The sequence below is a fragment of the Emericellopsis atlantica genome (assembly GCF_019669845.1).
Source record: "Emericellopsis atlantica unplaced genomic scaffold F5Z01scaffold_8, whole genome shotgun sequence".
Classification (NCBI taxonomy): Eukaryota; Fungi; Ascomycota; class Sordariomycetes; order Hypocreales; family Bionectriaceae; genus Emericellopsis; species Emericellopsis atlantica.
In genome coordinates this window covers 397354-424408 of record NW_025764710.1, presented here as the reverse complement: position 1 = coordinate 424408, position 27055 = coordinate 397354, and the positions used below count along the sequence as shown (strand labels likewise).

Sequence of the window (27055 nt, the reverse complement as noted above, 5' to 3'; positions counted from 1 at the left end):
GAGTGATGACTGGGCTAAACAGCATTTGAATCTTGTGGAAATGTCAATCGTCATTACCAAGGATCTGATACGAATGCCTGCCGCACCCCACAGATCAACGCCGTGAATCCATCCTGTACGCCTTGCAAGAAAACACCAAGATTCGCCCATGAACCTTTACCGGCCAATCGCTTTGTACGGACTGCCCAGATATACAACTGTGTGCCTTTTAGGAACCCTCCGCCATTTCCGCGTCCACGTCGTCGCCAAACATGTCCTCCACTGTCCCCCCTTCGACGGGGTCACCTCCCTCGTCTTCGAGCGGCGGGGCCTCGATGCCCTCCATCGCGTCATCGCCGTCCTCGTCGAGCAGGCGATCGGCTTCCTCCCACGCGTCCTTCAGGCCCCAACTCGTCCCGCTAAGTACGAACCGCTCGCCGGGCAGGCGCACACCCCACTCGTTGGGCACGATCTTGGGGAGGGCGACCTTGTTCTTCTCGCGCGCCAGCTCCTGCATGTATTCCTTGCTGATGCCGCCGCCTGTGCTTCCGCCGCGGAACTGGTAACTCAAACGCGCCCCAATGGCCAGCTTGACGGCGTTGGCTGTGACGGCTGCGTCACCCGCTGCTAGATTCGCTGCACTGGAGGCACCGGCGCCCTTGGAGCCGGCTTGCTGAATGTAGGGGTCGGCGGAGAGGTGGATCGCGTCGTTGAGGATGGAGGAGGTGTGTCGGTATGCGAAGTCGAGGAGTAGTAGGGGTACGCGCTGCTCGTAGGATGTGACGCCTTGCGACGTGAGCAACAGCTCGATGAGCCTGGCATCTCGTGGTCGGGGGGCTGCGTTTGAGGATGACGGGGGCAATTGCCCATGGGATTGTGTAGATGTAGATGCTGGGGCTGTCGCTTGGGTTTTCTGGGTGTTTGGCACAGTTTGCGAGCTGTTTGCTGAGGCCGCAGGAGCACCGCCGTTCGTCTGAGGCTGGCTCGAGGCCATGGTGGATGGAACGCGCGACTGCGACGCTGGGCGTGAATTTGAAGGTTGATCGGCTGAGGATGGGAATCAAATCGGGTATGCGGTCCTATATGATGACTTGCGACCCAGCTCGTGGTTTTGGATTGTTGATCTAAGCTCGAGGCGCCGAGTTGTTGGGGGTGTATGCGTGTTGCTGATGGGCATTGAAGCTCTCTGTGAGATGCATGGTGTATGCGGGAAGCCAAGCAAGGTACGTCGGAACCTTCTTTGTCCGGATGCCGGGGTGGTGGGGCGGGCTGCTTCGGATGAATGCGGGAAGCAGATTGGACGTGTCCAGTTACTGCCCCTAAATGGCTTTGCGCACTAATTACGCTGTTGGGTTAATTTAGTATTATAGGTACGTACCTTAGTAATTAGGCTGGCCTCCCAGGACCAAAAGGCCAAAACGATGATGGATGGAGGGGCAATTCTGCCCCACCATGTACTGCTCATCGAACTCAAGCCGCCGATGCAGGAACTTTGAGTCAACTTTTCAAGAGAGTACTATATCCAGACATTGACCCATCCTCCTGGCCAGGAGACTCTGGACAACTTGCAATCATCATGGAGACGACACTCCCACTTCCGTTCCTCATCAGTGTGGCGGTGCCCCCAGGGCTGGCCAAGCTCGAGGGTCTCACGCGCGAGGAAGTATCTGTGCTTGGTGTCCCATTCTTTGAAGCGCAGCCCAAGATCCTGGACAAGCTGTCACGATTTCTGGGACGTCACAACCATGAATTCTACTCTCACATGGATGTCACGAGCCTCGAATCTGTCGATGATGTCGTGGCCTTACTCAACGAGGGAACCCGAAAGGTGTTTGTTGCTGCAGAGAACCTCTCCGCTTACACAGAGTTTGGGTCGAGGGTGATCCCAACAGTTTCCAAGCGAGACCTATCCGCCGCTTCAGAGCACGGTCTTCTGATCAAGGAGTTCGACCCATCATCGGCAGACGTCGACAAGTTCATTGCCGAGGCCAAGGAGAAGAAAGTCAACAACTTGTACCTGAAGCCCACATCGACAGCTTCCGCTGAGAAGGTTCTCGACGTGGCCAAGCAATGCGGTGCCATACCCATCCTGGCCTCGACATCGTTGACAACCAACAAGGACGACAAGAAGCGCCTATTGCTGTCCAAGGTTATCGCTGGATTCTGTAAGTCGGATCGCCCCGACGGTCTAATCCCCACCGTCGTCACAGATGAGTCAGGCATTGCTCTTGGTCTCGCCTACACCAGCGAGGAGAGTATCCTCGAAGCTGTGCGGACCCAGGGCGGCGTGTACCAAAGCCGGAAAAGGGGTTTGTGGATCAAGGGCGCGACATCGGGCGACACCCAGGAACTTGTCCGCTTCGCGCTGGACTGCGACAACGACACCCTCAAGTTCGTTGTCAGGCAGACGAACCGCTTCTGCCACTTGGAGCAGACTGGCTGCTTCGGCGACCTAAAGGGCATCGCGGCCCTGGAGCAGACGCTCAAGGCGCGCAAGGAATCAGCGCCCGAGGGGTCCTACACGAAGCGCCTCTTCTCCGACGCCAGCCTCCTGCGGGCCAAGATCATGGAGGAGGCCGAGGAGCTCTGCGATGCCAAGACGCCCGAGAACACGGCCTTTGAGGCAGCCGACCTCATCTACTTTGCCCTGGCCAAGGCTGTCAGCGCCGGCGTCTCCCTCGCCGATATCGAGGCCAACCTCGACGCCAAGGCGCTCAAGGTCAAGAGGCGAACGGGCAACGCCAAGGGCAAATGGGCGGAGAAGGAGGGCATCAAGATCGAGCAGCCGCCGTCCAAGGTGGCGCCCGCCGAAAAGCCGGTCACGGACCGCATCGTGATGCAGAGGATCGACTCGACCAAGGCCTCCGAGGCCGAGCTCCTCGAAACCCTCAAGCGGCCCTCGCAAAAGTCGCCCGACGCCATCCTCAAGATCGTGACCCCCATCATCGAGGACGTCAAAAAGGGCGGCGACAAGGCTGTGCTCTCGTACACCCACAAGTTCGAAAAGGCCACCTCGCTGACCTCCCCCGTCATCAAGGCGCCCTTCCCCAAGGAGCTCATGGACCTGCCGCCCGAGACGATTGAGGCCATTGACGTCTCGTACGAGAACATTCGCAAGTTCCACGCGGCCCAGAAGGAGGACAAGACTCTCCAGGTAGAGACCATGCCCGGCGTCGTGTGCAGCCGCTTCTCGAGACCCATTGAGCGCGTTGGCCTGTACATTCCCGGTGGCACCGCCGTCCTGCCCAGCACGGCCCTCATGCTCGGTGTCCCCGCCATGGTCGCCGGCTGCAAGAAGATTGTGCTTGCGTCGCCGCCCCGGTCGGACGGGCGCGTGACCCCCGAGATTGTCTACGTGGCGCACAAGGTCGGCGCCGAGAGCATCGTGCTCGCCGGCGGTGCCCAGGCCGTGGCCGCCATGGCGTACGGGACGGAGAGCATCACCAAGGTCGACAAGATCCTGGGACCGGGCAACCAGTTCGTCACGGCCGCCAAGATGCACGTCAGCAACGACACCAACGCAGGCGTCAGCATCGACATGCCCGCCGGTCCGTCCGAGGTCCTCGTCGTCGCCGACAAGGACGCCAACCCGGCGTTTGTGGCGTCTGACCTGCTCTCCCAGGCCGAGCACGGCGTCGACAGCCAGGTCATCCTGATCGCCATCGACCTCACCCCGGAGCAGCAGCAGGCCATTGACGACGAGGTCCATAACCAGGCCATGGCCCTGCCCCGTGTGGACATTGTCCGTGGTGCCATCGCCCACTCTGTCACCGTGCAGGTCAAGACACTAGACGAGGCTATGCGCATCAGCAACGAGTACGCGCCGGAGCATCTCATTCTCCAGATCAACGACGCCGCCAAGGCCGTGGACCAGGTCATGAACGCCGGTAGTGTATTTATTGGGCAATGGACCCCTGAGAGTGTCGGCGATTACTCGGCCGGTGTCAACCACTCGCTTCGTAAGTTCCCCCCTTTTCCACTAGGAGGCAAGTATCCAGCTAACCCCGTGTAGCTACATATGGTTTCGCGAAGCAATACTCTGGTGTCAACCTGGGCTCGTACGTCAAGCACATTACAAGCTCCAACCTCTCCTCGGATGGTCTACGCAACGTGGGTTCCGCGGTGATGCAGCTCGCCAAGGTGGAGGAGCTCGAAGCGCACAGGAGGGCCGTCGAATTACGCCTGCAATACCTGGATGCCCAAAAGTAGAGTCCAGGGGGGCAACAACACTAGAATCTAATTTTATCATGTTTGGTAATGGACAAGTCAAGTGTTGTGTACATTGCTTTGCTATGATCCCTCGAATTTTCCCCCTACGCCATGCTTTTGGGGGCCAATGTGTCTTGTCCCCGCGCTGAAAATATGCCATTTATATGTGTCCAGTCCCCACGAAACGCCGCTCTATTATGCAGATTCTTCTTCTTTGTCTTTCCTTTTTCCTCATTCGCTTCGTATCTCGACAGGTTCGAGCACGTACTGCTCATCCACAGCAGGCGTGCCATTGGTGCCCTGACCAAAATGTCTTAGCATACTCTTGTCACGCTTCAGTCCTTTCCGAGTGAGAGATGACCAACCCCGGTTATAATCTCGGCGTTGACGTCCTCGGCACCGAGCTTCTTCCGCTGTGGCGCAGAGGGCTCCATGACCTGGGTATCGTCTTCCGACGCGTAGGCGAGGTGCTCGTCGTCATCGTAGTCCTTGTTGGTGTAGGCGAGATGCTCGTCGTCTTCGTTGGCTTCTTCATACTCCTCATCCAGACGGCTCTCGATGGACGCGCGAGGTTGATCGCGGGCGTCATCAAATGATTCGCGGGAAATGTAGCTATCGCCGAGATACTCCCCGGCTTCCTCATCCTCGTCATCCTCAGCATATACGCTGGCCTCCTCGTCTTCTCCCTCGTCACTTTCGCTGGCCGAGAAATCATCCAGCGGAAGGGGGTCGTCACGCCAGTACATGAAGTCGGTGAACTCCTCCCCGCCGCCTGTGACTAGCGTACTGATCGGCGGGAAATAGTGGTCAACGACCTCGTTGATGTTGACGTAGCTCATCTTCAGCTTATTCAGAGTGAGGAGGTCCAAGGACACCTCAGAGTTGGAGTTGATGGTAAAGATGCGGTTCCGAGGCACATCGACAGTGCGGTAGGAGATCTGGTCCGTGAGTCGGTTGCCAAAGCCAGCGTAAAAGGGACTCCGCTCCGAATTATAGAGGTTGCTGATGTCTCGAAGAGTGGCCATTTTGAAGACTTGGGGTTGGCGCAGATAGACCTCGCGGCGCAGGGCTGCCATGGTACGATCGGGAGACAAGATAGTCGGTCCCGCGGGTAGACGGCTGCCGTCTTGCACAATGTTGGCCAGATAGGTCCGTGTGGTGTCCGCTTGGCCGACGGATCGACTGGTCAGGTACATAATGTTGTAGCCGTTGGCGGCAATGTCGCTGTACAGCTTGGCAATGCCAGCGTGCGTCCAGTCACGCCCAATCATGTTGAGCACATGGCCGAGGGCATCGGACTTTGTGATCGTACCGTCAATGTCGGAGATGACAACGGGGACTTCGTGCCGCCACAGGTACATGTTGGCTGAGCACGTCGCTCTGTTGACCGTGAAGCTCATGCTGTTGGGACCGGGCTTCAGCTTCAGGTCCTTGAGCTGCTCGCTGGTCAATCGAAGGGTCTTTGCGTAGTTGCGGGTCGGGTCGCCCCCTCGATTGGTGCCGGTCGGCGTCCTGGGCGGCGTCTGCATGTCGAACGGCCCTGCGTCCGACTCTGCTCGTCTCTGTCTATTCGCGGTCGGTGGGTTTGTGACGTCGCTGTCGTCGCTCTGGTATCCTGGGTCGGATGCGGCATCCGAGTTCAGGCCGTGGCCCTGCATCGTGGACTCCATCGTCCGCTTCATAGCAGCCTGGCGGGCTTCCTCGCTGCTGTAGATGACGAGGTTTCCCTCGGAGTCGAAACCAAACAACGCCCCAATATCGTAGTTGCCCTCGAGCTCCTCTGCCAGAATCTTGCGCGCTAGCACCTCGGCGCGAATCATCTCCTCCTCGCTCCCTTTGAACCCCGTCAAGTCGAGCGTGAGATCGCCCGTGTCGTTGACTTTGCTGGGGATCCCAACAGTTGACAATTTCTTGGACAGGATCATGGCACGCTCGATTGCCTCGTTGAGTTCAAGGGGAGGAGGGCTTTGCGAACGCTCGGAGAGTGGCCCAGCGTGGTCGTCGTCGGTGATTTGGTCCTCGTCCTTCTTCTCGGCAGAGCGAGCGGAATATCGTAGCACATCGTCGCTATGCGGTCGCATCAGGGCGCCTGACCAGTCGCCCGAGGCCGGCCGTCCAGCTGACATGTTTGGAGACGTCGATTCCGGGGTGAACATTGCTGCGCACATGTTAGTCAAGGCGGTTGCCGTCCGCGCACCAGGGCTTTGTGCGTACCTTCATCGACGCTGGCATGCGTGTGCAGCACTGCAGGTGGCGGCCTTGCAGGTCGTCCATTTGGCGCGGCATTGAGCTCAAAGTGATCAGGCTCTTTGAGGTCAGGTGTAGTGGATTGCGCATCCAACGGTGGACTGCTTGCTGGTGACACCAAAGGCGAGGTTTGCATGGATTGTGGTACGTTTTCGGTCGTCTCAAAGACGAAGAAGGCCTCGCCACCTTCGCCAAGTTTCATGGAGTACGGCTGCTTGACCCCATTGACCTTGAACTCGACCTTCTTCTCATACGGACGCAAGAGGGAGAACTTGCCGAACCGTACGTGGAAAGGCGAGCAGGCGAGGGAGCCATCCTGCTGTTGTACGACGATCACATCAATAGCGCCACTCAAGGTAGCGGGATTGATGGAATTCCATGCAGTCGACACGGAATCGCTCAAGTTGCGAACATATTGCATCTTGTCGTGTTGCGCGCCCGGATCGTCGGCGTCGCAACGTAGGCTGGAGTGACAGCGGAGGGGGGCTTGTTGGCGCAAGCCGAGTTTCTGTGTCGTTTGGCCGTGGCAAAATAGGTGGCTGTCGTGTGTCGTGTAACAAATGCCAGGGGATTAAGGAGCGGAAAGAAGCGAGACGGCGAACAAGAGGCAAGGCAAGAGAAAGATCGTGATGCTCTAGGTCGGTTGAGCGGGTTTGGGACTGGACGCTGGGCAATACGTAATGATGGATGATGGGGGTGGATGGGTCAGGGACTGGACTGTCACTGAGGTAGCCTGTAGCGGTCGTGGGGTACTTTCGGCGCGGACGTTTGAAGCAAGTTGAGGGGCACGCGTCTAATTAGAGGGAGGACAATAGGTATAATGAAGAAGGGAGGGATGGGAAAGGAAGACTGTTGAAGCAGAAGAAGCTGATCGATCCATCAGAAATCCCTGCGCCGGTCGGTTGCCTGTCTTTGTTGAGGTTGAGTGAGGTGCTCTTCTCTTTACAGTAAGCCAGGCTCCATCCAACCACTGCAGGCGGGCAGTCCGTGACGGCGGGCCAAGCTTTTGCAGCCTTCGCGCCCATTATCCATCCATTCAAACCACTGCATTTTTCTATTTCGAGCCATATAGCAGCCCTGGAGCCTGTCACAGGCTGCCGAGCGTTTTCCGCAACGGACAAAACGCACCGACTGCGTTTCTACTGCATGTGACGCTGGCTGGGGTTTTCATCTTTCCCATCCATGGCCCTAGAAGCCAATGAAATGCGGATTCGAACAAACATGTGCCAGCCACTACATCCACGTTTATTTGACTTGCCATATAATAATTACCCCTTCGTGCTATCCAATATCAAGTAGCAGCCACCGTCATCATTTTTTAGGTTCACCTTAGGTCATCTCGATCACCGTTGCCATTGAAAGTCGGGACTTGTCATGTTACGGCCGATCTCACGGTGGGCATGTCACCAGCCAGGTGAGTGACCTCATGACGACGCGAGCCTCGGTACACTCTTTAGCAAGTGCCGACAATCCTCTGGGGCTGCATCACACTGTCCAATGGTCGAGGGAAAATACTGCAAGCACAGGGTAAAACATCTGCTGCGGATGTTTCCACCCCATTACACCTCATCATGATGGCACCACGTGACACCTTGCGAGGAATGGTGCCTGCCTGGCCTGGCTGACTCTTGCTCGAGGTCAAGATGAGCCATTCGAAATCCGTTGACGCTTTCGTTGATACGTAGTAGAGTTCATCTTGGGCTGCGATAAGGAGACGACTGCAATCAAATGCCCACAAGGAAAGCCATCATCCAGGGTTTCAGCGGCAAAAAGGATAACGGAAGGGAGGGTGCTGGTCGAGTCTTGGGCGGACAAGGTACAATCTACCGTGTAGAAACAAGCTCGAGATTACGGCGCCAGTTAGGCTCCAAGCCTGACTGGTGTTTGCCGGTCTACATGGGCTTATTAGAGAGCACATGCACTCCAACTGGTGCCAGCAATAGGCACAATGCATTTGAGCTTGCTCTCTCTGCAAATCTGCACAAGGTACCTTGGTAAGGAAAAGGCTGCGGGACAACTGGAAGGGAAGCAAAGGGCACCAGCACTCCCTAATACAAGCTTAGTAAGTAGATAGACCTTAGTTAGGCCTACTAGGTACCGTACAGGTAAGGTAGCTTTGAAAATAGGGTCCTCCTGCTGCAATCAAACAATTGACCAAGGTAAAGTGCATGTCAATATCAAGCGAGTCAACAACAGCAAACCCCAAAGACTGGGGCCGAAAAGCATGACAAGCCGACAACCGTACCAGCATACGGTAATTTTATGCTAATAATTTACTGCTCATCACGACCTGGGAGACAAGCTCAAATCCTTCACGGAATCACGCACGTCTCGTACTTATGCGGCTCCATGTCCCCCTCCCGAGTCGGATCGCCGCCAACCCACTGCCGAGAATTCTGGTACGTGTGACTTTGACAATTGTCGTGCGTTTTGGGGGTCCGCCAAGTCTTTTCCAACTCTAGCCTTTCGCAACCACCACAGACAGCACAGCACGCACAGCACGCAACCCATCCAATCCCTCCCTCCCCACGCACGACCGACCGACCGACCATAGGGCCGACGCAACCTCGAGACTGCTGTTGATGGTCACGAATCGCGTACCACGATACTCGCTCGATTTTCGCACGTCCTCATAGCCAGTCCGCCAGCCACCCGTCCGACGCAGCACCATCTCGCGAATGCAGCAGCCGCACCCCCGGCGGTACTGCCTCGTCCCTCCGACAGCGTCGTCAACCAGACTGTAGAGTGTGCTTCCGCTGGGAATATGTCATGGGCGTTCCCGCTCTTGACCACGCTCACCCTTATCATCATCGCTTCGTGTTGGATCCGCTCGTGGACGCACTCCTGGAGGCCCCGTGCGAGGGGCGCTGTTACCATCTTCCTCTCCATCCTCTCCGCCATCTGGCTCGCCCAAGTACGCTCCCTCACGCGGTCGTTTCAGCAGCCGACTGCGCACGACGTATACAACGCCCTGCGACCCGATGTCCTGTTAGCCAATCACTTTAGAATGGTTTTGACAGTCGGTGCCATAGTATGGTGAGCTCAGCACCTCCCGTCGACGCGAGGCGCCTGACCAGCTTTACTGACTTGACTCCTTCCCGCAGGCTCATCCACCGCTCATGGCAAACTTTGTGGAAACCCGTGCCCGAACTCATCAACGTGCTCGGCGTCGATGTCCCCGAAGCCCCGGATGTCTCGCTCGCGGGCATCCGCGCGGATGCTGCCACTCTTAGCTGGACGCCGCCCGCGCCCAATCGTCCGGTCCAGAAGTACTTGATACAGGTCAATGGCATTCACGGTGCGTCTCTATGCGGCCCCTTTCGTACCTCTTTTTGTACTAATTGGTATGCAGTCGGAGAATCTCCTGGCACGGATCTTGCAATCACCGTTACGGGCCTGAAGCCGAATCACTTCTACAATATCCGTGTCGTGGCCATGGGCCCCAACAATTTCCAAGCGGCCAGCGAAACCATTCGTCTTCGCACCTTTGGCGAAGATGGGAAACCGTACCTTGGCAACTCACGTGTCCCCACCAACTTTGTCGAGGAGGACGCATCCAAGGCCAGAGCCGTGGATGATGGTGGCGCCAATGGGCCCGCTGCGTGCTCTTTTGCGGCTTCCATCGAGCTTCTCGACAGAAACTCCAACCCGGCTCGGGATGGTGCTTCTACTGCGCCCGGCCAGCGCCGTAACACTCTCAACCGACGCCACTCGCCGTCCGTCACGAGTTCGGAACAGCCGCCCTTGCGACCCTCTGCATCAGATCACGATGGGCCAGAGCAATCCTTGGACGTGCTGAGTCGCCAGTTCCAGGAGATTCGAACCGAGATCAATGATACAGTGGCCACGATCAGTACCGATGAGGCCGAATTTCAGCAAGCAGAAAGCGAGTTGAAACAAGAAAAGGATCAGAAACGGGCCTATCTGAAGGAAAAGGAGGAGCAGACAACGACACTCAAGGCCAACGTGCGTACCACTATGGAGCTGATGCGCACGGCGGAGAAAGAAAAGGCCAAGAAGGAGGGCCAGCTCAAGGAGAAGGAAGCCAAAAAGTCAAAGGTGCGAGACCACATTGTCAAGCTCGAGAAGGAGATGGAGAGGATGAAGACGGAGCGGGAAAGCTTCCAGGCCCAAAAATCAGATCTGGAGAGGCAGCGGGACGAAGACGTGCAACAGCTCTTTGAGGGCAATGCCAAGCTGCAGGAAGACCACAATGAGCTCGAGGCGGACTTGAGCAACAAGGGAAAGCAACTGAACGAGATGAAGGAAGCTAGGAAGCACCTCGCTGGGGCAGATGACGAGCAGTCCCGCGCGAGCGACGAGAAGACGAGAAGGGAGTGGGAAGCTGCCCGCCAGGCCTTGCATCACCAACTCGTCGAGGAGACAAAGGTGGCGCACCAACTTGACCACCAGATCCATATGCTTGCCGAGCAGATTGAGTTGCATTCGCAGCATCAAGTCGAAGCGGATCCCGACGCTGTCTTTTATGGCCAGTCTGGCGATCCCCTCGCCGAGTTGGACATGGATCACATGCCCTCTACCCAGACGAAACGGCTCAGTCGCAACAGCAACGACATGCACATGTCACCTTCGGCACACTTTGGCATGACCGACTCGCCTTCTCAGCTTCCTCCGGGCCTGAACCGGCCTTCGACCGGCTTCGCGCCGATGCTGTTTATGCCGGAATCCGACGAGCATCAGACCGAGGAAGAGATGCGATCGGCAGGCGGCCCGCTCAGTCCGTCGGCACAGCTGTATCTGCCCTCTGGTATCATTGACAACGAGTCCGACACTAAGACACCTCACACTCCTCTGCTACCCGAATCTGTCACAGCCAACGAGGGCGACCCCCAGTCGCCAGAATCCTCCCCCCGGTCCTTCAGCGTCTTCTCGAGCCCGCACTCGTCTACGTTCAATCTGCCCTTCCCCTCGTATCAAGACCAGAGCGAGCGAGGCTCTCTCAACTACACGCCTCCTGCGCTCGGCTCCACCGGCGGCCTCCGTCTCTCGAGCCTACTCTCGAGCTTCCACCGCAACCGAACGACGAAGCCGGAGGGTGAAGAGCTCGCCGGCCCGCCGATTGGGACTCTCAAGCCCGGCCAGAGCCAGTCTTTTCCCCGCAACACCGACGATGGTGACATTGCAGGTGGCAAGCGTAGGATGAGCTTTTCACTCAAGGGTCACCGGAACTCGACAGGCCTCGACAGCCCCAACCCTTTCGTCGGCTCCAAATCGCTCCTCGGGAGGCGACTCAACCCGTTTGCGAGCTCGAGCGGCATCATGTATGCCGATCGCGACCCGACTACCTCAAGACCGCCCTCTATTGCGTCAGCCGACCTACCTCGGCCCTCGACGGACAGTGGCTCCATCTGGGGGACGATTGGGGACAGTTCCATGGCCAAAAGCCGTCTATGGTCGCCGAACGAGGGACGCTGGGCTTCAAGAAGCGGCTCCCGACGTCCTAGTATCCACGGGTCTCCTTCGGCTCTGACAACGTCGCTCGCCTCCGCGGACGATGAGATCTTGTACGACACCGAGCTCAACAACACGCTGCCTAGTCAGGTGGGCGTCATAGGATCGAGGCCACCAGGAGCAGCCGCCAGGCTACTTAGCCAGCGCCTGAATCCTGCCGCGCCAACATTCATGGGCTTGTTCCGTAACAAGGATCGCGAGGTGTTCTCCGAGAAGGAGAAGGACAAGGTCAAAGCCAAGGAGAAGGGCAAAGAGCAGAAGGGCAAGGGAAAGGAGGCCACGCCGAGCATCGAAATGCCGCCTGGTGGCGATGAGTCGCCTTCGGACTCACGCATGTCCCGCGACACCTACTCGGTCCACACGCAGACCTCCGTGTCCGAGTCGCACGACTCTCTGTCTCTGGACCCGTCCTCGTCCAACCCTCATCTCGACCTAACGCCCGGTCTCACGTCCAGCTCCAAGGACTCTGACAATATGAACGGCATTCGGAAGCTCCTGCGCAAGGGCAGTTCTGGTAAATTCAGCCTGTCGAGCCGCCTGGGCAAAGACTCGAGCTTGTTCAAGAAGGGCCCCGGTAGCGCCACCAACTCGGACAGGAACGCCTCGGCGGATCACCGGTCCTCGATCGGCGACCTGGAGGAGCTGGGCGAGGACCCGGGCCTGTTTGGACGCAGCTACGAGAGCGCGGCCGGCGCGCCGTCCGTTGGCTCCGCCAAGTCCAAGGAGACCAAGGAAGGGCGCATGGCGAGCTGGCGCTTCATTAAGAAGAAGGGCAAGGAGACAACGACGCCAAGCAAGGAAAAGGAGAGCATGGAGATGGACCGGGCTCTTGAGGAGGAGGACTAGTCCAGATGAGCGAGGCTGTTGGGTACGTATGAGGCGCATACGGGCTGAGGGGCGGTGTGTCAGCATATCAAAATACGAAAAAGGTTCTTCTCTCTAGGCAAGATTTTCATCATGTGCAAATGTGACTGTATTCGAAGCGGTGATCCTGATTGCCTTGGGGTTGGGGACAAGATCTGGACGATGGGATTAGACGCGCTCAGACAGGGGGGTCAATTCGCCAGGCTAGATCCAGTGATCTCCTCACTGGTGATTAAGCTTAATAACAGGCATATATGAGAGATTAAACAATCGAACCAACAAGGTGCGAGCACCCCCTGTTCAAGAACGCACGCTGGATGGATGCACGTGGGGTATCAGGCGCGGTGGTGTTGGCGGTTTCGGGGAGGGGAGGGGGGGGATGATGATGGATTTGATGTATGCCATGGCCGAGTATCTTACGTATTGGCGCTGATCTGTAGCGGGGCTCGCTCTGCCTATGAGGCCTGTACTACTCGTTGTCCGTGATGCAAGTAGTCATAATGGGTATCTGGATGCCTCGTAGTTCGCTCGTCGTGACAGCAGTGGCGTAGCTCCTGGGGAACTGCGGAGAGGGCTTGCGTCTGGCTCCGAACCATCCCACATACAGACTGAGTCCTAGGACATAAAAGTGACAGGAAACCAATCGGGGATTATCAGTGAACGTATCCAAGTGTGATAGTCCACGTGTCCAGGGCGGTTCACCTACGGGTGGCTTGGCGTTGCCGGTGCTAGAGGAGGATTTAAGAATTCAAGAATTAGGCGTGCAGGGGTAGCGTTGGGGTACTCGAGGCACGTGAAGCCTTTCATTCGTCCATGGTGGCTTGTTGCTGGCTTGTTGGTTGTCATCTGCCGGTTGTCCTAGAGAGGGACCACCTGGTAACTCGGACACTCGCCGACAATGCAAGGCCAGGACCCTTGGCTGCATCCGCAGACCTCTGTTACTATCATTCATTTGTTTCAGTGGCCTGTGCGTAAGTGCGGAGCTGCTTCGACGACTTTGTCACCTCACCCCTGCGAGGCACGAGAAGCAGGACATGCTCCAGGGACTACTGCTCGCCAAATGCAATGCAACCTGAGGATGGACGGTCTTGGTCTTGGGGGGAAGGCTCCAGCGAGGACCTGGGAGGTTTAAAAGAGGCACTTGCCCGCCAGCTGCTGGTCAGGACTCCAGTCGGGAGTGAGATCTTCTCTCTGTCCTGCAGGTGTCCTTCGTCCAACATCTCACATCCACCGAACCATCACCTTCAAGTATCACTATCACTCCACCTCCAAGATGAAGACCTCCGCCGTCCTTGCTGGCACCATGGCTGGCGCCGCCATGGGCGCCATTGCCCCCAAGAACGTCATCTTCGTGGTCCCTGATGGCCTGGCGCCTGCCTCGTCCACCATTGCCCGTACCTACCTGGCCATGGCCGAGGGCGATGCCACGCCCAGCAACCCTGGTGCCATGCCCATGCTTCCCGTGGACGCTCTGGTGAGTCCATTGACATGCATGGCCTGACGATGCCATGAGGGCTGGACCCAGAAGTTGACCGTGACAGGCCATTGGCAACACCTTCACCCACTCCGCCAACAACCTGGTGACCGACTCTGCTGCCGCTGGCACTGCTCTGGCCACCGGCCACAAGACTGGCAACGGTATCTTGGGCCTTCTCCTTGATGGAAAACCTGTTGGCAGCATCCTCGAGTCGGCCAAGCTCCACGGCTGGAAGACTGGTCTGGTCGTCACCTCGTCCATCTCCCACGCGACCCCCGCCGCCTTCTCGTCGCACGTCCAGGACCGCAACAACTTCAACAGCATTGCCGAGCAGCAGATTGGTTTCAGCCACCCTCTCAACCAGAGCGTCGATATCATGTTTGGTGGCGGTCGCTGCAACTTCTGGCCAAACACCCACAGCGACTCCTGCCGCGAGGACAAGACCGACCTCTTCGGCTTTGCTGCGGAGAATGGCTACTAAGTTGCCCAGAACCGCTCCCAATTTGACGACATTGAGCTTGGCAAGGGTGAGATCCGTCTGCCCATCCTCGGTCTCTTCAACGACGCCGATCTCCACTACGAGGCCGATCGTAAGGAGCAGGATGAGGATGTGCGTGAGCCCTCTCTGTCTGAGATGACGGGGACCGCCCTCAACGCTCTCCACCGCGCTACCCACTGCAAGGACAAGGGCTACTTCATGATGATCGAGGCCTCGCGCATCGACCACGCCAGCCATGCCCACGACGCCAACGCCCACCTGTGGGATGTGCTCGAGTACAACAAGGTCATTGAGACTGTCACCCATTGGATTGACGAGCACCCCGACACCGCCATGGTCTCAGTCGCCGACCACGAGACGGGCGGCATCACCCTGCCCGGTGGCTGGGACCCCCGTGAGCTCATCGGCTCCAGGCACAGCGCTGAGTTCCTCGCAGAGCAGTACGCTGTCTACGGAGGCGACGACAAGCACGCCTTTCTCCGCGACGAGATTCTGGCCTCGTACGGTCTGGGTGACATCTCTGACAGCGACTTGACCAAGCTCAAGTCGGGCGACGTCGGCGCCAACTTGGCCGAGTTCCTCTCTGCCCGTGCCGGCATCAAGTGGTCCACCGGCGGCCACACTGGTGTGGACACCACCCTATACGCCTACGCTGCGGGCGAGATGGGCGAGCAGCTCAAGATTGACCTCGCTGGTGCCCACGACAACACGGATATCCCCAAGTACCTCGAGGAGGCCATGGGCTTGGACCTCGATGAGGTGACCGAGCTCCTCCGCGAGAACTGGTAGACGCGGTCTCGGGGCGGATGTGCGCGGTGCTATAAGCCTGGCGAATTCGTTGTAAATAATTCATGAGGCAGATATAATGAGATCCCTAGATGCACAATGCCTACTTGATCAGTTCCTCGAGGGTCGTGAAGGACATGTTTGGTGATAGCGATAACGATAGCGACATGATAACGATAAGATAGGCACCCTGACGTCCGACAGCGCTGTCAGTTGCTGCAGGGTGCCCCGCGGTGGGTCCTCGTCAGCCTGGCCGCTGGGCTGCAATAAAAAAATCTGTGATGGTCCGCCTCCGATTTCTTTTTCCCTCTCTTCTCCTCTCGGGAAGAAGCGTCACATCAATCCTGGCAGTCGATTAAGTTATTTGCGATCAGGTCATCTCCTCTTACACGACGATCTCTTGTCGACTGTTCAGCCTTCAACCTCACAAACCCAACCCCCTCCACTCCTTGTCAAGATGACTCCCGTCAATGGCGTCTCCAAGGCCCTGGACCACACCAAGGCCCTCGAGGTCTTGAAGGAGTACGAGATGTCGGACGGTCTCGACCTCCACCAGCTCATGGACACCACTAAGCACGGTGGCCTGACCTACAATGACTTCCTGCTCATGCCTGGCTACATTGGCTTCCCTGCCTCCGAGGTCGTCCTTGACTCGCCCGTGACAAAGCGCATCACCCTCAAGACGCCCTTTGTCTCGAGCCCCATGGACACCGTCACCGAGCACGAGATGGCCATCTCCATGGCCCTCCAGGGTGGTCTGGGTGTCATCCACCACAACTGCTCCCCCGAGGCGCAGGCCGACATGGTCCGCAAGGTCAAGCGCTACGAGAACGGCTTCATCCTCGACCCCGTTGTCATTGACCGCAACACCACCGTCGGTGAGGCCCGCGCCCTCAAGGAGAAGTGGGGTTTTGGTGGTTTCCCCGTCACTGGTACGTTCTGTCTCGATCCTGCACATGCCACTCTTTCTTGATATGATTATACACAATATTGCAAATAACTTTCGTTCCACTGAAACGACGTCGCTCTCATGCGGAGAACCAAAAGTTCTGATCTCACACACGTCCGCCATGTCACTGTCACAAACCCTGTCGTGGATCTCGTGGCTAACAAGGACATTACAGAGGACGGCAAGCTTGGCTCCAAGCTGCTCGGTATCGTGACGAACCGCGACCTCCAGTTCGAGGACGATGACAGCGCCTCCATCTCGACCGTCATGGTGACCGACCTCACCACCGCCTCGGACGGCGTCGAGCTCGCCGAGGCCAACCGCATCCTCGCCAAGTCCAAGAAGGGCAAGCTGCCCATTGTCGACAAGGCCGGCAACCTCGTCTCCATGATCTCCCGCTCCGACTTGACCAAGAACCAGCACTTCCCGCTCGCCTCCAAGCTGCCCGACAGCAAGCAGCTCCTGTGCGCCGCCGCCATCGGCACGCGCCCCGAGGACAAGCTCCGCCTGAAGAAGCTCGTCGACGCCGGCCTCGACGTCGTCATCCTCGACAGCTCCCAGGGCAACAGCATGTACCAGATCGAGATGATCAAGTGGATCAAGAATGAGTTCCCCGGTCTCGACGTGATTGGCGGAAACGTCGTCACGCGCGAGCAGGCTGCCTCGCTCATCGCCGCCGGCGTGGACGGTCTGCGCATCGGCATGGGCAGCGGCTCCGCCTGCATCACCCAGGAGGTCATGGCCGTCGGCCGTCCTCAGGCCGCGGCCGTGTACAGCGTCAGCTCGTTCGCCGCCCGCTTCGGTGTCCCCACCATCGCCGACGGTGGCGTCCAGAACGTCGGCCACATTGTCAAGGGTCTGTCCCTCGGCGCCTCGACCGTCATGATGGGCGGTCTCCTGGCCGGCACCACTGAGTCCCCTGGCACCTCCTTCGTGTCCCGCGAGGGCAAGCTGGTCAAGGCCTACCGCGGCATGGGCAGCATCGACGCCATGCAGGACAAGAAGGCCGGCGGTGGCGGCAAGGACAGCCAGCAGAGCAACGCCGGCACCGCCCGCTACTTCTCCGAGGGCGACAGCGTCCTCGTCGCCCAGGGCGTGTCGGGCTCCGTCGCGCACAGGGGCTCGATCAACAAGTTCGTCCCCTACCTCGCTGCCGGTCTCAAGCACTCCTTGCAGGACTGCGGCATGACCAGCCTGACCACCCTGCACGAGTGCGCGGCCAACGGCACTCTCCGCTTCGAGCTCCGCACGTCGAGCGCCCAGATGGAGGGCAACGTCAACATGGAGGCCTACGAGAAGAAGCTTTACGCGTAACGAATGAAAGAAGGGAGGTATTTAAATAACGGAGTACAAAAACGAAAGAAACAATATATCTGGCAAGGATGGGACATGATTGACACGGCTCGGAGTTCTGGGAATATATCGTATAGTGGCAGCAGTTGCTTGCCTGCAGATCTCAGAAGAAGACTAGTTCGAAGCATCTGGATCAATGAAATCACCTCGTGAATGAGGGATTGACAATCGTCTTATTGTGCCTACTGGATGTGACCAGCGGACGTTTGCTGGTGTGGTTATGGGTGTTTTGGCTACCCTAGAGTGGCCCTGGACGCTACTCACGCCACATGCATGAGACGTAAGATCATTATCTTATGCGGCTTGCTATGCCGATGTTGGAGAGAAGTTTTACATTTTCTGTAGTTCCCCAATTTGCCCACTCACAGTACTCACTCAGGTTGAGTTTGGGTGCTCGGTTGTGAGGACATCAAAATCGACTCGCATCGAAAGACTTCCTACAGAACCTCCCCAGAGACCAGAGACGCTCATCACACAGCACATGTTGCTCATTCATATAGTTGCGTATCTTTGAAATCCAGTCTCAATTGCCTACGGTAAATATCCAAACATCCGAGCTGTTACCCAAGTCCACCCAAAACATAGTAAATTCGTCAAGGTATCAAAATATCGCTGGGCATCTACCCTCCTACCACAAAAAATGTTCGCACTATATCGTCATCTCGCGCACACACGAACAGCCATAACCATCCAGATCACCTGTATCCAGACGCGCGGATGTCGTTGGTGGCATACCAGCTGCCTCGATTCACATCAGGCATGTACATGCTCGTGGTGTTGGGACGGTAGCCCGCCGTGTCGACGGCCTGGCGCTTCTTGGGGTTGCGGCTCTCAATCTCGGCGTCGTGCTGGGCGAGGGCGCAGGCGCAGCAACAAAAGGCGACGCAGCAGTCCTTGCCGCCGGAGCCCTCGATGCCGTACTTTTCGCGGATCGTGCCGCGCTGCTTCTTGACGTAAACGCAGCTGAGGGCGCCGAACTGGCCGCAGTGCTGGCAGTTGCTGTCCTCGTAGTTCTCGAGGTACGGGTTCCTCGTGCGCTCCTCGGCGCGGCTGTAGACTGGACTGCGTTAGCGAAGGGATGCTGGCTATGTAGGGAATGAAGTGGTGACGAGGAGGGAGGGGCGGACGTACCAGCACAGGGACGGAAGATGGCGTCAAAGAGGGAGCCGCAGTGGAACAGGTCCACGTTCCAGTTTGTGTTCCTCTGGGGCTGACCAGCCCTGCGCTGACCAGTTTGGTTCATTTCCATTGTGAGAAGAGATGTGTTGTAATAAGCAGTGGTAAGTCGATTAATGATCGTGGTTTGCAATGTGTCCAGCACAAAGACTTGTGGAAAAGAAGATGTTTTGACGATGAGTAGGAAATAGATGAAAGAGGTAAGAAACTAGACAGATCCAAAGGCAACATCACCTAGGCCCTTCTCATGGCGGCGTGTGTCTTAAGATAGTCCATCCTCCATCGAGGCGCTGGCCACATTATCGTCATGCCACCGCTCGGTGACGGAGAGGGACCCTGGCGTTGGGCTGGGGTTTGGGGAAGAGATCCGCGGATGACATTGCCCTCATTGGATCCATCAACTACTGTAATCCGCGCACAGCATTGTGAGAGGGATGCGACATCCATATGGGCGCTGCCAGTGACCGGAGGGAAATCCTACTTCTTCTGCTTCATGTGCAAGCGTCGAATGCCTTGGACCCTGAATTGATGGATGTGACGTCGCTGCACCCTGAGCCAATAAAAGTTGGCGGACCCTCCCGCCCGTTCTGGCATCCCGGCCCCACCGTCTTCGTCACACTCACAATTCCCTTGGCCTTTGGACCTCGCTGGACATTGCAAGCAGTCCCTGCATGATTAGCTGCCGCTGTGTTTATAGACCTGCTGCAGAAAGCCCCATACGATCAGGAACACCCAGAGTTCGAGTCACTTCTGAGTATCGCCAGCCATCTTCGAGCACCGTGATCGTTCGATGCGTCGTGTCAGCCAAGGCTAAAAAAAAAGAGCAGAAACGCCGAAGCGAGACTGAGAAGATCCGTGTCGTTGCCGAGTGTCCGCCTGAACCAGTCTGTCGGTGGTGCCGTGATCCTGCGGACGAGTCGGCAGGTCGACAACCTGCAGAAACGGACTTTTCGATGGAAGAGCCCCAGTGTAGAGACGACATTGAAGACCATTGTACCTTTTGCGCCTTGCTCCAGACAAAGTGGCACTCGACGTTTATGCTGGAGACATCTCTGGCATCTTCTCCATTGACAACAATGCTCCAGTGTCAGGAGGATGTCCGTCTCGACATGATAGCATAGTCTGGCTTGACAATCTTGGTCCTCAGTTTCCTCTCCTTGGGCGACGACTCGTCCACTTGGAACCCAATCCGTCGATAGAATGTCATGCCAGCCTCGTTGCTCAGGAAGCACGTGAGCATCACCTTTTTGATGGTGGGAATGTTATGCGCAATGGTGGACAACAACTCCATCATCCGCCGGCCAAGACCGGTTCTGGGCGTGTTGATTAGCTCGATGCGCACCAAGACGAGGATGCAGTCCATTCCACTCACCCTCTGAGCGCCTCCCGCAGGTGAATCTCATAGCAGTATATCACAGGAAACCCGTCCTCAAAGGTAGGCATCAAGGATGTGTAGCCCAGGACTTGGTCTGTTGGATCGTCCTTCTGTTTGACGAGGATGTATCGCAACTCGGGCGATCGCATCTCCTCCTTCTTCACCTCTGGATGCCATCCTGCCACAGACTCGCGATATGCCTTTCCGCTGGTCTCATCAATGAGATCAAAGCAAGTTTGGAAATCGGCCTCGCGCAGATCTCCTGAGCTAACGAGGTCGAGGATGTACTCAGACCCTGTTTGGGAATTCTTCCAAGAGCACCAATCCTGGCAGCTGGGTGTGATGAGAAATGGAAAACCAAGCTTTGCCACAGGTAAGTTTCTTACCTGACACTGAGATAACTTTTCACAAAGTCTGCATCCGACTTCTTGATTGCCTCTGCAATGGCCTGCTCCTCTGTGACGGCTCTGGCTAGCGCAGCTCTCCGCGACTCACGCATGCGCTTCAGCACAGACATGGGAGCCAAGAATATTAGCCAAAGAACGAGTGTAACACGGGCGACCAATGCAAAGGTGCAACGAAACGATACAGGCAGTAACCCGTTAATTAGTCGCGTGCCTCCGTCACGGGCAGCTCCAACGCGTCGCGTTAGCCGAACTTTCCCCGCCACATTTTCCTTTTTGACGTCGTACAATCAGTCCCGGATCAAGACCATTTCAATTCCCACCCCAGCCAATAAGTAAATACTTGCTCGCATTCCCAATGAGATGACATTCAGTCTTCGGGTGCTGCTCTCCACCCGTGGCTACGCCACACATGCTCGTCCCTCAAAGCTCAAGGGCACAATGAGCCTGGATCACGTACGCCCGGCTTGACGCACCCTGCAACACGACTGAACACACGCTGACCCCGGATGCGTAGTTTCTGCAGAGACAGCTCACCATTCATTTCTACAGGAAAATCCTACGTGGCACAAAGGCCATCAGGGACCCCGCGACCAAGAAGGAATCGCGCGGCTTTGCGAGAGCCGAGTTTGAGCGCCATCGCCATGTCACCGACTTGGTGAGTTTTCGATTTGACAATGCATCCATGGCGAACCCGCGGTTCCCGAAAGCTGACTTGTCTCGAACCAGTCACATATACGATATCTCCTCTCCACTGGGAAGACAGAGTGGGAGAACATGGAGAGGTACATAGCAAGTATGTGAAATATTCTTTTGTACATCTGTGTCGAGGCCCGCGCCGGTGTCGTCCTCGATCATGCTCCCCGTCTGTACCCTCGAATCCACGGTCTTCCTTTGTAGTCGTACAATTGTCCGCTCGTGCAGCGTAGTGTAGTGTACAGCCTCTCGCGCCCTTCCATCGGATCACCGTCGCGCTCAGCCTTGCCTCTGCTTGTGCCTCGGATTCGACTTGCAGATGATGTAGAGGTACCCATTGTGTCGCTTGCCGCACTTTCTCCGAACAACCTGCTCAATCCCCAAAGTCAGTCAATGCTCGCCGGAATCTCAAGCGCGATGGGCCATGGCGCGCCCCCCAATCCCATCCACCCCGACCGCGCCGTGGACAAGCCACCCATAGAAACGCACCTTGCAGTGTTCACACCTCTTCTTCACCGAACTGTGCACTTTCATGCCCCTCGTCTGCTGCTGCACCTGCGCCATCACACCGCCGAGCATCGGTCGCATTGTCGGGACGGACGTGAAGACGGAGCCGAGGGCTCGCGCAGGGCTGAGCATCGTCGTCGCGCGAAGCGAAAAGGATCGTAATATCGACGCCATTTGCGATTTGGACCGGATCGGATCCAGAGATTGTGTGATGTTCTCGCAATGGCGAGGTAGGAGACAAGCGAGGTGTTGGCCTGGGACTTTTCGGGTGTGGATTTACGCGCCCACGTGACCACCGGAATTGACGACAACTCACGGTGACCCCCACAGACAGTACTCGGAAGCTTCAATGTTGTCCCATCTAGAGCACAGCGCAGAAACTTTCGCTCATTGAAATGTTTGCAGAGATACTATTAATGAATGCTATTGCTATGCATAGTTGTTGATCTTTGGAAAGCCAGTACTGTACCGCCAAACGTCAACCCGCATTGGTGTCTTCGGCCAACGACTGGCCCTCCTCTCGTCGACGCCGCTGTCTTGTTCCGTTTCTCTTCTCTACTAACCTTATTTTACACTCAAAGTACTTGTACATTCACCAGAAGGTGGACTTGGGGCCGGGATAGTTTCTTTCCTCCCAGTCATCCCACTTGTCCTTCTGGAAGTAGTCATACGCTTCGCCGGGGTGAAGCTGATGTTTAATCTGCCTCGCAAACTCGCCGCGCGCTGAGTGTAAGTCGTCAGCACCATGTTCACTGGGGATCTGCAGCTCCTCTGCATGATCCGGCTTGCCGCGAGGACAATGTTCCGCGCAAAGCTTCTTGGTCCGCTTCGTGGGCGCTGTTTCGTTGAGCGCCACCAAATCGTGGGTCGCCATGCGGAACGAATCAAGCCGATGTAGACGCAAATCAAAATCCTTCCATATGTCCACACGCTGAAGAAGCTCCTCGAGGCTCGGAAGTCCCTGGAGAGAGTCTTTCACGATCTTCAGTCCTCGCACCTGGTCTCGCTCCAGATGGCCTGGACCAGCTGTTGCGTGTATACTCTTCAGGTGCATCAAGCGACGGGCCGATGGATGCAAAGGAGCGTCATCATTGAAAGCCATCTCCTGATGTTCGGGAAAGAGTATGTCGAGGCAGTGTTGCTTTCGTGCCAGTAGGTGATGCGTCTCCCGATCTAGAGTGGCTCGCAAATGACACCCACAGCAGGTCCGATAGGCGACTCCAGCGTCGACATTCTTGGCGGGCCAAAATCCTTCGAGTGACTTGTACCCGCAAGACCGACAGAAGAACATCGCTTGCTTATCCATACCTACATCGAAGAAGTCATGCTCCTCGTACTTGGGCTCGGGAAACCGCATAGTCTGCGCCTTGATGATATCAAAGGTGGCCTTTTTCCGCACTCGGTCGCCCTCAGGGCCCAGTGTGGCCTCCGTCATTCGATACATTGCGTCCAGGAGGTAGGGGATGTCGAGGAATGGCCGAGGGACCATGGTCAAAAAGCGACGCAAGCCGCAGTCCTCGTCAAACAAGGTCTCGATCCCCATCTCCGAGGCTTTGAAGAAAGCCTGAAGCAGGATGAGATTGAATCCATGATGTGTGAGGTCGAAGGGCAATCTGTCCCACGACACGCCATACACCGCTGAAGAGGGCCTTGTTACGTCGGTATAGGGGCATCGACTGTCTGATGGAAATTGAGTCCCGCGCCAGAACGCTGGGAAAAAGTCCAGGCTCGTGATCTGCTGAGCAGCAAGGCGTGTTTGATTGACCTCCCAGATCAGATCGAGGATGCTGACCAAGTCGCCAAAATGGAGCAGTGGACAGTTGTATATCCCCAGGGACGTAACATTGGGGCAGCTCCGGACAATGACTGCGAGTAGCCGACGGTCAAGGAGAGGTACTCCGTCGAAATGCAGCGCCTTTAGTATTCGCCTCTTGTCGAAGATATGGCTCAGGAGGTTCTTCATTTGGCGACCCAAGAACATGTGGGTGAAATCGAATGGGCGCTCAGGCTGAGAAAAGAAAGGTCGTTGTGCTCCATTAGGGTGCAGTTTCCTCTCGCTGGCAATAGCACGAAGAACGTCGCTCGTCACGTCGTCGACCCATCCCGCGACTCGATTTCGCTTGAAGGCCTTGTATTTCGGGAAGTTCACGGCCTCCCGAACGCAATGATGTATTTCGTCGGTCAGGCTGCATCTCGACTCAATGGCATCTTCCCACCATTTATTTCCCTCGAACTCTTCGACGTGCGGGTATGCTGGGTCTGCAGACCAGCCTTGGAGCATGCGTTCGTTGGTGTATTCCGGACAAACAACGACCAAGATTCCACTGCGGCCTGGCCTGTCGTATGCCCCAGACAAGAAATTGTGAACGCGCTGGTTATGGTTAGTTGAGCATAGCCAAACGTCATGAGCACACCTACAAGGTTTCTGGTTAATGCAATCCATGTGGCCATGGAACTAACTGCGAGGTTGTGTAGTCGTATCAGACTGTTAGCAAAACCCGCCTCCAACATGTCCGGGCCAATGTTCTCGTCCGACAGGAGCACGAGCAACTTGTGTGTGGATGGTTTCATTAGATCGGCAATTTTAGCCTCGATGAAGGTTCGACTCATGATCAAAGGCGCCTAGATGTATGGTTAGCTTGGCAAAGTCAAGAAGTTGGGTGTGGCACTTGATGCTAGTCAAAATTGCCAGGGATTTGGCCGCGCTATATGGGTTGGAAGTAAACTTACTGAGAAAACGTGGCGTTTTGGCAGACAGGCCCTGAGGACGTCGCCTTCCCAGCAAGCCTTTGCGAGCGAGACCTGGGCAATGTCACATCGAGCCACGTATGCTTCGAAGGAGAGTGTCGTGACCTTGGGATGGAGCCCTTCTCGCATGAGCCGCTGCACGGACACATAGTTACTGTAGACTTCGGGTGTTTGCTGTTGCTGCTGGGCAGCTCTCATACGCACAGAGTACCTCTGCTTAACGACAAGTGCAGCATTGGTAGCATCGGTTAGGGCCTTGGACTGGGTCTTGGGCATGCACTGTGGTTTTGCCCATTGACTGCGCTGGACCCTTTTCTCCCGAGGAGCGCCCTTACCCTTTCCTTTTCTAGAGGTAGTCTGAGACATGATAGACGCAGTCGGTGGTATAGAAGCTGTAGGGCTGGGTAATATGTAAGCCCGGTGGCAGGGAGAAGAGATGTCGTAGGATGAGAGGGCAACGTTTGAGGCAGCGAGCTTCCAACAAAGATTGATCCCTGAAAAGTGTGAAGTAGGAGGGCATTTATACTTGGTCAACCCTGAGCGCTTGAGTGAAGACGCGAGTCTAATCTTAACTCTGAATCAGAGCCAAAGTTAGAGTTGGTACACCTCATGTGCTAAGGTAGGTGAAGTGAGTGAGTCGCGGAGCGCCACTTGGCGGCGATTGCACCGAGGATAAAACCATCACAAGTGTGCAGGAGAACATTAGAAGCGAGGAAGGTGCGAGGCATGAGGTCTTGCAAACCTTTGGAAGATATCGATATCGATGAGTCTTCTCTGCCTGCAGCACGAGATCGACTCATAGTCACAGAGTGGGTCATCTGAAGATGTGTGCTTGCCAGTACCAGACTTGGATACCAAAGGCTGGATCCAGGCACTGCAGAGCAGTCTGAGCATGTGATAGTATCGAATATCCCGTTGCCTTAATTAGGCCATGGCATCTCGCAATTGGCTGAGATCAAGTTTGCGTGGTAGTTGGCGAGTCCCATTAACCTTGAAACAACCTCGGGATGCAATGAGGGTTGTAAATACTAATACTATAGATACCTAAATTGCCAACTCAGAGAAAAGCTCACTACCTTCCTAAGCTTTCCAAGACAGGGCTGTCTCGAGTTCCCAGAGTCCGAGTTTCTTTGGTAGACAGTGTCCTCAGCAGCTTGGATGAGCGTTTGAGCTCACGAGCACCGTAGCGCTGGCATCCCAATGAATAAGAAGCCCTTTCCAGAGAAGGGAGAAGCCCCGCAGACGAGTGTTGGTTTTGATATCGCGGAGGCGAGTAAAGCCCTTAATTGTTGGTGAACAGTGTCAGGAGTTTGCCGACCAACATCATGAAAGATCTCGAGCACGGACAACTAGAACAGCGGCTCAAGAGTACGATGATACAACTAGAACGGTGAGCACGATGCGGTCCTAGATCTGGAGTGGCGCAATAGCATATAGAAGGCTTGGACAGGATCAGCTCGACCCGGTGGACCTTGCAGTGCCGCCTGCTGATACCATCTGACTGCAAAAGCGTGTTTTAAGTCGCAGCTGGAGGTTTGAGATATCATGACGCTTGCGAGGTTGCATATTTCTCCTGTTGAAAACAGACCCACTGTTTACGTCGTGTGCGTATGGGAAAATAGGGGGAAGCGCAGTGATTCTAAGGTATTCTTACGTGAAGATCAACACATCAACAGATCCGATCTCGGCGAAGAATTTGAAAGCCTGGAAGCACTGCACGGATGAAAACATGCCATCGTTGCCTCGGGTGGCGTGATGGAGGAGAGGGGGAAACATCTCGGCCTCGCGTTGCAAGGTGCGTTGCGCGAGTGCTCAGTTCAGCATGGCCCAGGTGAATGGCCGGCCGCTGCCATCGCCGCGCAATGCCGCAATGTGCCAAGCGAAGAATACTCCAGTCAGGTCCCTCTGGCCGCTCTGACTGTCCGAGTTATGGCCACCGTGTGCTGATCTATTTCATGTTGTACGTACATGTAGCTTTGAGACCGATCAGATTTATATGTGCATTCTACTACCTACCCGGGAGACCAGTATGTAGTACGCAGAAGGTTCCTGTCAAATTACGAATAAAGAAAGTGAGCTTAGGGCTCGAGCACCATCGTGATACTATGATGCCCGCAGCGTCGGGTGATTCATTTTTTCTAGGTCCGGTGGTGAGTGGCTTTGTTCTTGTTGTCAAATCAATAAAGCGTCTGGGCGCAGTTTTTCGTCGCCCGTTGGTTGACTCATACAGCCACGCTTAAATAGTGGCGGCGCCAAACCGCTCGTTTACGAAATGAAAGCCAATGCTGGGGCCTAGCGTGGTCATACGTCCACA

The 27055-nt window shown here is 56.3% G+C and overlaps 10 protein-coding genes across 10 annotated transcripts; 5 read left to right on the top strand and 5 right to left on the bottom strand.

Annotated features, from left to right (window-relative positions):
* Positions 1–34: 34 nt before the first annotated feature.
* F5Z01DRAFT_532464 (transcription initiation factor IID, 31kD subunit-domain-containing protein) lies at positions 35–1380 on the bottom strand. Its single transcript, XM_046260468.1, has one exon. It carries the CDS (start codon positions 971–973, stop codon positions 209–211), a length of 765 nt encoding a protein of 254 aa, XP_046119916.1. The 5' UTR covers positions 974–1380; the 3' UTR covers positions 35–208.
* Positions 1265–4356, top strand: F5Z01DRAFT_532400 (histidinol dehydrogenase-domain-containing protein). Its single transcript, XM_046260467.1, has 2 exons — positions 1265–3938; positions 3992–4356. Exons 1-2 carry the CDS (start codon positions 1556–1558, stop codon positions 4186–4188), a joined length of 2580 nt encoding a protein of 859 aa, XP_046119915.1. The 5' UTR covers positions 1265–1555; the 3' UTR covers positions 4189–4356.
* Positions 4246–7353, bottom strand: F5Z01DRAFT_650742 (SMP2 protein). The gene is made up of 3 exons (XM_046263186.1): positions 6403–7353; positions 4554–6346; positions 4246–4488 (listed from the first exon to the last, which is right to left on the bottom strand). The coding sequence occupies exons 1-3, from the start codon at positions 6854–6856 to the stop codon at positions 4420–4422; spliced, it is 2316 nt and encodes a 771-aa protein (XP_046119914.1). The 5' UTR covers positions 6857–7353; the 3' UTR covers positions 4246–4419.
* Positions 7354–9093: 1740 nt separating this feature from the next.
* F5Z01DRAFT_532190 (uncharacterized protein) lies at positions 9094–12861 on the top strand. Its single transcript, XM_046260465.1, has 2 exons — positions 9094–9471; positions 9540–12861. Exons 1-2 carry the CDS (start codon positions 9200–9202, stop codon positions 12751–12753), a joined length of 3486 nt encoding a protein of 1161 aa, XP_046119913.1. The 5' UTR covers positions 9094–9199; the 3' UTR covers positions 12754–12861.
* Positions 12862–14044: 1183 nt separating this feature from the next.
* On the top strand, positions 14045–15536 carry F5Z01DRAFT_680477 (repressible alkaline phosphatase; the record flags this gene model as incomplete). The annotated part of the gene is made up of 3 exons (XM_046265605.1): positions 14045–14245; positions 14313–14637; positions 14731–15536. 3 exons carry the CDS (start codon positions 14045–14047, stop codon positions 15534–15536), a joined length of 1332 nt encoding a protein of 443 aa, XP_046119912.1.
* Positions 15537–15765: 229 nt separating this feature from the next.
* F5Z01DRAFT_650733 (inosine-5'-monophosphate dehydrogenase IMD2) lies at positions 15766–18006 on the top strand. Its single transcript, XM_046263185.1, has 2 exons — positions 15766–16465; positions 16658–18006. Exons 1-2 carry the CDS (start codon positions 15991–15993, stop codon positions 17794–17796), a joined length of 1614 nt encoding a protein of 537 aa, XP_046119911.1. The 5' UTR covers positions 15766–15990; the 3' UTR covers positions 17797–18006.
* A 524-nt stretch (positions 18007–18530) lies between these two features.
* On the bottom strand, positions 18531–19084 carry F5Z01DRAFT_672627 (uncharacterized protein; the record flags this gene model as incomplete). Its single annotated transcript, XM_046264836.1, has 2 exons — positions 18531–18892; positions 18967–19084. 2 exons carry the CDS (start codon positions 19082–19084, stop codon positions 18531–18533), a joined length of 480 nt encoding a protein of 159 aa, XP_046119910.1.
* Positions 19085–20098: 1014 nt separating this feature from the next.
* Positions 20099–20903, bottom strand: F5Z01DRAFT_672626 (acyl-CoA N-acyltransferase; the record flags this gene model as incomplete). Its single annotated transcript, XM_046264835.1, has 3 exons — positions 20099–20324; positions 20384–20719; positions 20773–20903. The coding sequence occupies 3 exons, from the start codon at positions 20901–20903 to the stop codon at positions 20099–20101; spliced, it is 693 nt and encodes a 230-aa protein (XP_046119909.1).
* Positions 20904–21153: 250 nt separating this feature from the next.
* On the top strand, positions 21154–21594 carry F5Z01DRAFT_672625 (uncharacterized protein; the record flags this gene model as incomplete). Its single annotated transcript, XM_046264834.1, has 3 exons — positions 21154–21246; positions 21308–21448; positions 21520–21594. The coding sequence occupies 3 exons, from the start codon at positions 21154–21156 to the stop codon at positions 21592–21594; spliced, it is 309 nt and encodes a 102-aa protein (XP_046119908.1).
* A 750-nt stretch (positions 21595–22344) lies between these two features.
* Positions 22345–25483, bottom strand: F5Z01DRAFT_532177 (uncharacterized protein). The gene is made up of 4 exons (XM_046260464.1): positions 25268–25483; positions 24724–25141; positions 24412–24615; positions 22345–24364 (listed from the first exon to the last, which is right to left on the bottom strand). Exons 2-4 carry the CDS (start codon positions 25105–25107, stop codon positions 22586–22588), a joined length of 2367 nt encoding a protein of 788 aa, XP_046119907.1. The 5' UTR covers positions 25108–25141; positions 25268–25483; the 3' UTR covers positions 22345–22585.
* Positions 25484–27055: the final 1572 nt, after the last annotated feature.